Below are 9411 nucleotides of genomic sequence, written 5' to 3' on the forward strand. Positions count from 1 at the left end.
GAATGATTTGTAAGACACATTTTAGCCTCTAGTTCCTCCTCGATGAGTTCCTCATCTTCCTCGGAGTCGGACATTCCCCAAATAGCACTCATGACTCTATGTTTATAGTCCTTTTTAACCTTTTCTCTTCTTTCCTTTGATTTGATTTCATCCCACTTGGGACATTCTTTAATTTGGTGAGTTTTATCACCACATTTAAAGCATCCCACGGTGGAGTTAGGTCTTTTCTTAGGAAAGCGTTTTTTCGAGTAATTATTAGTGAACCTTTTGTTTCCTTGGCCATTGACCAACCCGGCTAGATTCCTTGTGAACATAGCAAACTCGTCTTCCTCCTCATCTTCTCCATCACTTGGAGAGGATGTGAGGGCGAGACTCTTTCCCTTTGAAGACTCACTAGAATGCTTATCGAGATTAAACTCGTGAGCCATTAGTGATCCCATTAGTTCATGAAGAGATAGGGTTGACAAGTCTTTAGCTTCCTCTATGGCGGTGACTTTGGGTTGCCACTTAGAGGTTAGACTACGAAGGATTTTTCGAATGATGTCCTCGGACTCGAAATTCCTTCCTAGACTTTTAAGCTCATTAATAATACAAGAAAAACGTGAAGAGAAACTATTTAAGGACTCGTCCTTTGACATTCTAAACATTTCATATTGTTGCATGAGAAGGTCAATACGGTGTTTTCTTACTTGGGACGTCCCTTCATAGGCAAGTACAAGGGAATCCCAAATAGATTTTGCCGTAGGACATCCGGAGATTCGACTAACTTCCCCCTCACCAACACAACGTTGAAGAATCGACATTGCTTTGGAATTCTTTTCGGCGAGTTTGAAGTCATTTTCATTGTAATTTCTTTCCTCTTTTGTCTTGGTGAAACCGTTTAAGATATCGGTTTCCTCAATGGCAAGAGGTCCATTTTGGATGATGTTCCAACATTGATAATCGATACTTTTGATGTAATGTTCCATTTGAGTTTCCACCATCCAAAATTCGAACCGGTAAAGACCGGGATCTTGGAGTGTTTCTCGCAATCCATTACCCACGAATCAAACTCTAAGGCGATTAGCCTCGATCAAGAGCACGAGGCTCTGATACCAATTGTTGAGTTTATGGATTCAAGTACCTAAGAGGGGGAGGGAGTGAATTAGGTACTATTTAAAAATTTTAACTTCAACTTTATTGATTTAAAGTGAGTTAAGAGAACAAAAGAGATTAGATAATACTTCGAGTAATATTGCGAGATTAGACGAGTATTGGAATGAATGTTTGCTGAAGTATGAGAGTAACAATGGTTCGGACTGTAGCTATTTGTCTCAGTTTATGAAGTACAGACTGCAGACCAAATGTGACAGCATGATGAACTGTTACTTCGAGGTTCAAGCAAAACAAAACAAAACAAAACAAACACAATAAAATTGCAGCGGAATAAAGTAAAAGAACAAATACGAGATTTTTGAATTGGTTCGGCAAGAAACACAAGTGCCTACGTCCAATCTACTTTTTATTGATTTCTTTTAGCGATCTACTCCGATTACTAAAAGACCCGTACAATAAAAGTAACAACCTACTCCGGTTGTGTTACAAGTCCAAGAACTACTCCGTTCTTGTGACAAGCCAACTCGCAACCTACTCCGGTTGCCAAAGAGTTGAAGACTACTCCGTCCTAACTCTACACACACACTAAGACTGTTTTATGGATCAAGCTTCCACTATCTTATTCTTAGCAAAGAATTGAGGTGGACAACTTTTACAAGATCAACAGTCTTAAGTGAGAGAGTTTAGTAAGTTAAAGTAACAGTAGCCAAGACTGTAACAACTTGAAGACTCTTAGAAGTTTTGCAAAGACACACGGTTTTAAGCTTTAAAAACAATTTGCAAACTTGAAAAAAATTTCAGAAAAGTCTTAAGATTTTTATGGAGAAATGGCTCGCCTTTTATAGAGGAAGTGAGTAAGGGGGTTTCTAGGGTTTTGAAGGGTCAAAGACCTCACATGTGAAGAGCTTCAACAACCACCCAATACTTGCACCAAAGAAGGTTCTTTTGCAAAGGCAAGAATAGAGAAAGAATGTTTGAAAGTTATCCATAAAAGCTCATGCAAATTCAGAAAACAAAGAGGGAAAAACAAGTCACATGATGACAAGTTTACACAAATATGGCAAAAAGCATTTCTTGTTTTCTAAAAGACCAAAGGGTCAAATTTGCACAAAGAGGAAACATTTTGAAAATGATAATTATTCAAACCACTCTTTATTGAAGACCAAATCCTAATAAAAATCTGAAGTTTATCTTTCAAAAAATAAGAGACACGAAAAGGCTTTTGAAAGATAAAAGGATAAAAAGAATTCAAGTGTTACGAATTTAGGCAACAGTCCAGGCAGCTGTTACTTTGTAAAAGTAACAGTCGTCTTGACTGTTTCTATTACTCTAGGATACTCTACTTTCTCACTTGTACATTAGATGACACATAAGACTCAATACAAAGGGATGATTAACAACTTAAACACTTCTTAATCCATGCTTGATTTAATCATTAATCCTGAAAAGGTAAACTAAGATAATACAAATCAAATGGGCATGTTATCATCAATTTAAGGAACCCAACAATCTTGCAGGACCACAGTTTGGTACAGAACATCTCTTGCAGACCTTTGGGGTTTCCCTTTCTGAACGACCTTGACTTTCACCTTATAATTCGTGATGTTGTTGTTGAGAGAGTCCAAGTACACCCACCGTCTGCCATAATAATCCCCTGTGCAGGAGTTAACATACAAATATGTAAGAGATGGTCGTCTCAAATAAGTGTGAAACTCTTGGTGGCCGTATGCTGCCCGAGTTAATAGCAGGATGTTACTCAGAACCTTATTGTCTATACCTTGCAGATTGTTTTCTGTTTTTTTTTTTAAAAAAAAAATCTAAACTGAACATTTTTAAACCTTAAAGGGAACTGCAGTGCAGATGACAACTATTGTAGTGATATTCACCACATGAAATTTACTCATTTCTTGCCTATTGTGAGTATATTGTCCCAAATACGCATCCAATTACATAATTTCCATTCATTGATGAGGATGCTAGAAATTTGTTTTCTTTTATTAACACGAGAAATGCATTTATAAAGTTAACATTTGCAAAGTGAGTGTAAACCTCTGAAGAGCAAAACTACTATAATATACACGTATCTCTGTTTAATCACAAATGAAAGTTAGCAACATTCAGTACATTAACACCGTTAGATTCTAGTATTTTGTATACCATGAAGGGTTTGCCAGTAATTTGCTGAAATAGAAATGTAGAGCTAATTTAAAGAGAGGTTAATGGTTTTAAGAGCGTACCTAGCATTCACCATTGTATTAGGAAAATGGTATAGAAGCACAGGCTATCAGCAAATCTCCCAAACTTGCTCTGCAAAATAAGGTGTGTAATATTGTTTTCTGGAGGGAACAATTGAGAAATGGTAAGTTAGTACACCTTTTTTTTCTTTTTGGCACATAGGGCATGGGCGGGACTGTAGATAGTACATAAAGTAGATTTGTGACAATAGACTATTGAGTGTATTAAGGGTTTTTGGTTTGATAGAATTTTGCATGTGTTGTTAACAAGTCTTATTTTTTGTGGGTTTTTTTATTAGCTCTTCAAATTTATAATAAATATTTCATTTGTCATTTCCATCAATTGACAAAAAATGTCATATTGTCCATACTCGTTCAGGGTAAACGACTTGCCACCCTTTGTATGTGTATTTATTTATGGCCCAAATCATCTTTAACCCATCTTATGATTAATCTTTGATTTCTTTATCTTTTCAAAACTTCGCTTCCACTTATTATATATATATTTTTTTTTCAATCTTAAATTCCCGTATCATGGTCCTTGTGGGACGATTATTCTGAGTACGAAGGAGTATATTATAAGCGATGAATTGTAGACCATGCGATTATTATTCTATAGGTAATTGTTTTTTGTGTGGTTTCTTAGGGGTCGAACTGTAATAATATGTCGTCCGTTCCGTTCATTTCCTTTGTTCCTTCCTTTTTAACTTTCCCCTTTTTAAAAATGTGTGTACACGTTTTAGCTAGTATTTTTTTTTTTTTTGTGTTTTAAAAAAAAAAAAATCTAAAGATGTTACTCGTGTCGGTGGTCAAAAGTTATTTACGTAATCTAATATATCTTACCACTTTCTTAATCGTCCTAAATTTAAACAGTTTCATTGTCGAACTGTAATTGCATGTTTGCTAACTTTAATACAGTTCACTTGCCGAGCTAAACAAGCTATGGCCCTCACTAAATTTTTGTATGTTCGCTATTGTCAACGTGGCCCAACCCTTCCTTTAGGAAATTTAGTACAGGCATTTTCCAGTGCACATTTTGTTTCCTTTTTTATTCTTTTTTACATTGTGTATTTAGTTCTTGTTTTCCTATTATTTGTCTGTCGTTGTTTGGTGTCTATTTTTTCTTCCAGTGACCATTACTTTAGTAGTTTGATCTCGTCCACTTATGCCTTTTACACAAAATAGAGAGTTGGTGTCGTCCAAATAAATACGCTTTGAGATTAAACATTAGTTTGTTCGTTGTGGCAGGCCACCCGCTCAAAAATAACATTGCATGGGAAACCTAATTAAATAACAAGATTGGGGGAGAGTAAGCACCAAAATCAGGAGTACCCAACAAACCTGGACCCTAAAAAGCTAGTAGCACATAGTACACACGTTACGCTGCAATTGGGCGGGCACTGCTAATGTAAGTTGGACGCGCGAAGTTAAGAATATCACGCCTTATGCTGGCGGTTTGTCTGTACACAGGCTAGCAACCACATATGTTGCACTTAAGAATACTTCACGGCTTAGCCTTCTACGCCTAATCTTCTTTTACCTAAATATGGCATACACTCAGTCACATATCAGGTTCGATTTATTATTAGCTCTGGAAGATTGAAATGGAAAACGTGAAGGTGTTAATAGGCTGAAAGTTATTAGTTACCTTTAACTAATAGCTTTGCTATATCATTTCGGCAAGAGTTAGTGCATCATAAGACACAACATTTTTGACAAATGTTGGCGGAACTGACTCTAGCCCTGGAGCTGCAAACACGGTTACTTGACATGCTTTCCTTGCCCTAGACAGTGCGACATAAAGCTGGCCGTGAGAGAAGCATGCTCGTGGTAGGTAAACAGCTACTTGGCTTAAAGTTTGGCCTTGACATTTGTTTACCATCATTGCAAAGCTGAGTTTTAAAGGGAATTGGTTCCGCTGAAATTAGAATGGGTAGTTAGTTGACGGACCCGGCCGTAGCTTGACGCGGGGTATGAACACATGATCCCATTTATGCTGTCCGGTCATTATTACACATTCAATTGAGTTTGGCAAGAATCGCTTGTAAATCAGGCGGGTGCCATTGCATAAACCAGATGATGGTTGGAGGTTCCGGATTAAAATGACAGGACAGTCTTCCTTGAGAACAAGCTCGTGGGGGCTCATTCCACCAGGGTTAAGTTTGTTGATGAACTGAGTAGAATGCACAGTTATCATCTAGCATTGTGTCATGACTTGTGTAGGTTACAGCTTGTCCTGGGAATTTGTCAATCAGTACACTGTTTATGGCATCTACATCGTCGTTCAACGGTGTCAGCACCGCCCGGTCTGTAAAAATGCTTGAATCCAGTGTGGCACTGTTGTCGAGTTCTGGAAATGCGATTGAGGCCAATTCACTGATTGGGTTTGCACTACTCGCCTCCAATGTCTTCACAAGTCCAGCAGGGAGTTCAATATATTCATGCTCTTTGGTTTGCAACTGTCCATTGCCAAGTGAAAGCGAGAACTGCGCAAATTCAGGGTCAGACTGGGCACAAATGTTCTCGGTCAGTCTGAACTTTATTAGCTGCGGCCAAATCTGGGAACTCAACAGGATGGCTTCAACAACTTCTCTTTGGGACTTCCGTGGTAGTATTGGTAAGGTCTGCCAAAAGTCTCCCCCAAAGACGACGACTTTCCCGCCAAAAAGCTGGGGTGGGTCACATAAATCCCTAAGAAGAAAGTCTAGGGACTCAATATTATGCCTATTGGACATTGAGGCTTCATCCCATATTATTAAGCTTGTGTCTACAATCGATGCAGCCAAGCTACTTTGTTTCGGAATGTCGCAGGCTAGCGAAACTTCACATTCAAGAGGAATCTTGAACTGTGAATGGGTTGTTCTGTCGGAAGGAATGTTGGCTGGAGCAATGCCTAACGATGCTGTTGGCAGCACGATCTTACCCATCAGACGGGTTTCAGCGTACAGGGCGTTGTATAAGAACGTTTTACCAGTACCCCCTGGCCCATCTACGAAAAATGCGCCAGGTTTAGCCTGCTGAACATGTTCCATAATTGTTGTGAACGCTTCTCTTTGGGCGGTATTAAGCTGCGACTTATACAATTTACATTCTGTAGGAACTGGTGCGTCAAGTGCGTCGACTATATCCCTGGTACGCCTTAACTCATCATCGATGCATGTATCTAGGTGGTCTAAACCAAAAGTTACCATGTTTTTACCCATTGCTTCCAGGTACCGCTCCATTGCCCTAGCTGTCATCTAGCACACTTTTTGGGGCTGGTTTGGGTATTTGTGATTGAAGTCTTCTGATAATGCTGCATAATGTGTTTCCCATAGCAAACATGGATCCTTTGGGTGCGAAAAAATGAGCAGGGTTTAGAATAGGCGTCTGAGTGCTGCGGGCATTTGTACTGCGCACGCTTCCGCCATGCACAGTTCAGCAGCATCTTCCTCTTCTAGGAGTCCATATCGTAAAGCAGCATCTTGGAACGTTGCACATGTGTACTCTTTCACAGTCTTTAAAGCTTCAAATGACGTTGGTCCACGGATGTGTAAGAGTAATAGCCTTAGGAAGAATCTCTCGCCTTCAGCTGGTGCCACAAAAACAAGCATGCCAATAACAATAACTTTATTCCTGCATTCTTCCCAGGTTCTAGTACTGGTGTCCCTGCGAAAGTGTTCTGTAAATTCGCCATACAAGAGACGCGGACAGCCTTTAGTCGTACTTTTCCTGAAAAACTCCGTAAGGGGAGTGCGTGTCTTTTCGTCAGCGACAATATTAGCTAAGTTATCAGTAGGCCTTAGGCGTATCGTTTGCATGTTGGGTAGATGCACTTGGAGGGGCATTACTGCTAGGTGGGTCTCAAATAGATCGAAACCAAAAATTTGCCATGCTGCTTCACAGGGAGAAACCCATCTTCCTGACTGAAATTGCAAAATCTCATCAATGGTTTTTAGCTCATCACTATCCGTTACACTAAAAGAGATTTTGTCATGGCCTTTGTATAAATACTTAACTGCGTGCATTGTTGAGCATACTTCGACATTCAAGTGGCAGTCGAACAGGGCTAGTAAGTACGGGTTATAAGGGATTACCCATCTGTTATCCAGTTTGTGTTTTCGAATCAGGGCTGTGTCACCCGTGTTCCGCCTTCTATACTCTGGGTATCCAGCAATATTGGTTGTTGTGGTAATCGAAAAGGATTTCGGATACTCATATTTTCACTTGTCAGGAGTTTTTGCATGCTTCATACATGAGCATTTCGGATCCAACTTGCCACACGACCCATGCATTATGTGTTTCAGCACAATCGTGCGTAGGGCAGGATTAGTCGTGCTTGGAATTTCAGCACACACAAATTGGTCGAAATCAGCAGGGCATTTCAGCCTATACCCATCCTTAAGTATTATCAGGAAATGAACATGAGGTAGGCCTCTTTTCTGGAATTCAACAACGTACACATAAGCAGCCACTTCTCCAAAGATGTGTCTATCAACAATTTGATTCTTACGGACTAAGAATTTGACCCGGAAAACTCTTGCCACCAAATCTGGACGGTTGTGCGCTTCCTCTCCTGGAGCAAGCTGGTCTTTAATTTCAGGCCAACCAGCATTGCACGTCATAGTGATAAAGAGATCAGGTTTCCCAAATCTATGTACCAGGGCCATTGAATTGAGATATCTCTTTTTTATGTCTCTAGAGCCACCCAAAAACGTTGGAGGCAGAATGACCCGCTTACCTACCTTTGTTGCACGGCATTCTCCATTCCCAACAGTGTCAATAATTCCTTGGTATAATTCAGCTCTTATTGTCTCTTGATTGTTTCTGAAATAATCAAGCCTCGTGTTCTTGATCTTAACGTACATGTCAACTATGTATTGTTGGAGACACCGGCCGCCTCTTAATAGCATATTTCCAGGGCGATTTTGTAACTTGTAGCTGTAATACTGGTGGCATGATATGACCTTATCCTTAGGACCATACCCCTATTCTGCATCTGTTTCAAAAGGTTTATTCCAAATTAGTAAAGAGCGGGTGTGGGGCATGCTATACTGTGACTTAGTAAATGAAGAGTTAGTTAAACTATGTTCCTACGCTCACATACGACGTAATTCTTCTTCTAACAGGCCTGCAACCGTTAGTGGCAGTTGTAAGGGGTTCCTGCCAGGCGGTCCATTTACTTGTCTGTTACGCACATCTGGAGTGACCTTTCGTAGACCATGTACCCATCCGCATTCCCCGCATGGGAATAGCAACGGGTACTACAAAGGATCATAACATCCATAATAGTGCATAATTATGTGTGTCTAGTTATCTTTTGCAGTTACAGTTATGTGCGGAGTACTAGATTCGCTCGAAGATGAACTGTCTGTCCAAATAACAGCAACCTCATCTGACGTGGGTGCATTATACACCCGTTGATCTAGAGTGGTGTTTCTGCTTAGCAATATTTTGGTATTTTCGTTTACAGGTAATTCTCTTAGAGATCGGAAGAAGCGTGTGCATAAGGATTTGACTCGGCAATTTGCATTAGGATGCTAACTATGTCTGGCCTTACCTCTGAGAAGCAACCTGCTCTATTCAATGCTTCATGCTGGCCATCATAGAAGTAGAGCTGAAGGTACTTTGGCCGACCGTCGTTCGGGAGCAGATTAGGGATGTGATGATATATTTGACCATGCAGCTGGAAAACATAAATACCTTTGTAGGTATTTGCATGATAGGTTCCGCCTATGGAGCGGAATGCAAAGAGGTTGTTGTACATCCTTGCAAACTTTCGGAAATGGATCGCATCTTCATCAGGAGAAGTAAAAAGTCTAACCAGCTGTGGAGGGTATTCATTTGTTGGTAATTGAATAGTCTCGTTTGCACAGCAGGAGAAAGGCGTCTCATATGCATATTTCTTGGCTTGGCATTTAGTACAAGCTTGAGCTCCTGGCAGCTTCAGCGGTTCAGTAGGCAATGGATTGCCAACATGTGCAAGAGGTAACCCTGGTGATCAAACGTGCTGAAGCTGATGAGCCATTTGTTGCTATGTAAAAAAAATATTTCACAAGTACATTTATTTGAGAGCGTTAATAGAGCTTACGTAGTCGGTTCG

The 9411-nt window shown here is 40.0% G+C and overlaps 3 protein-coding genes across 3 annotated transcripts; all 3 read right to left on the reverse strand.

The window, feature by feature from the left end:
- Positions 1-5485: 5485 nt before the first annotated feature.
- On the reverse strand, positions 5486-6568 carry LOC141601826 (ATP-dependent DNA helicase RRM3-like). The gene has a single exon (XM_074422132.1). It carries the CDS (start codon positions 6566-6568, stop codon positions 5486-5488), a length of 1083 nt encoding a protein of 360 aa, XP_074278233.1.
- A 117-nt stretch (positions 6569-6685) lies between these two features.
- LOC141601828 (uncharacterized) lies at positions 6686-7336 on the reverse strand. Its single transcript, XM_074422133.1, has one exon. The coding sequence runs from the start codon at positions 7334-7336 to the stop codon at positions 6686-6688; it is 651 nt and encodes a 216-aa protein (XP_074278234.1).
- Positions 7337-7531: 195 nt separating this feature from the next.
- LOC141601829 (uncharacterized) lies at positions 7532-8221 on the reverse strand. Its single transcript, XM_074422134.1, has one exon. It carries the CDS (start codon positions 8219-8221, stop codon positions 7532-7534), a length of 690 nt encoding a protein of 229 aa, XP_074278235.1.
- Positions 8222-9411: the final 1190 nt, after the last annotated feature.

The sequence above is a fragment of the Silene latifolia genome, chromosome 9 (genome assembly GCF_048544455.1).
Source record: "Silene latifolia isolate original U9 population chromosome 9, ASM4854445v1, whole genome shotgun sequence".
Taxonomy (NCBI): domain Eukaryota; kingdom Viridiplantae; phylum Streptophyta; class Magnoliopsida; order Caryophyllales; family Caryophyllaceae; genus Silene; species Silene latifolia.

Excerpts from the sequence above, each read along its gene's own strand:
- LOC141601829 (XM_074422134.1), bottom strand. The coding sequence starts at position 8,221 with ATGCTATTAAGAGGCGGCCGGTGTCTCCAACAATACATAGTTGACATG.
- LOC141601826 (XM_074422132.1), bottom strand. The coding sequence starts at position 6,568 with ATGACAGCTAGGGCAATGGAGCGGTACCTGGAAGCAATGGGTAAAAAC.
- LOC141601828 (XM_074422133.1), bottom strand. The coding sequence starts at position 7,336 with ATGCACGCAGTTAAGTATTTATACAAAGGCCATGACAAAATCTCTTTT.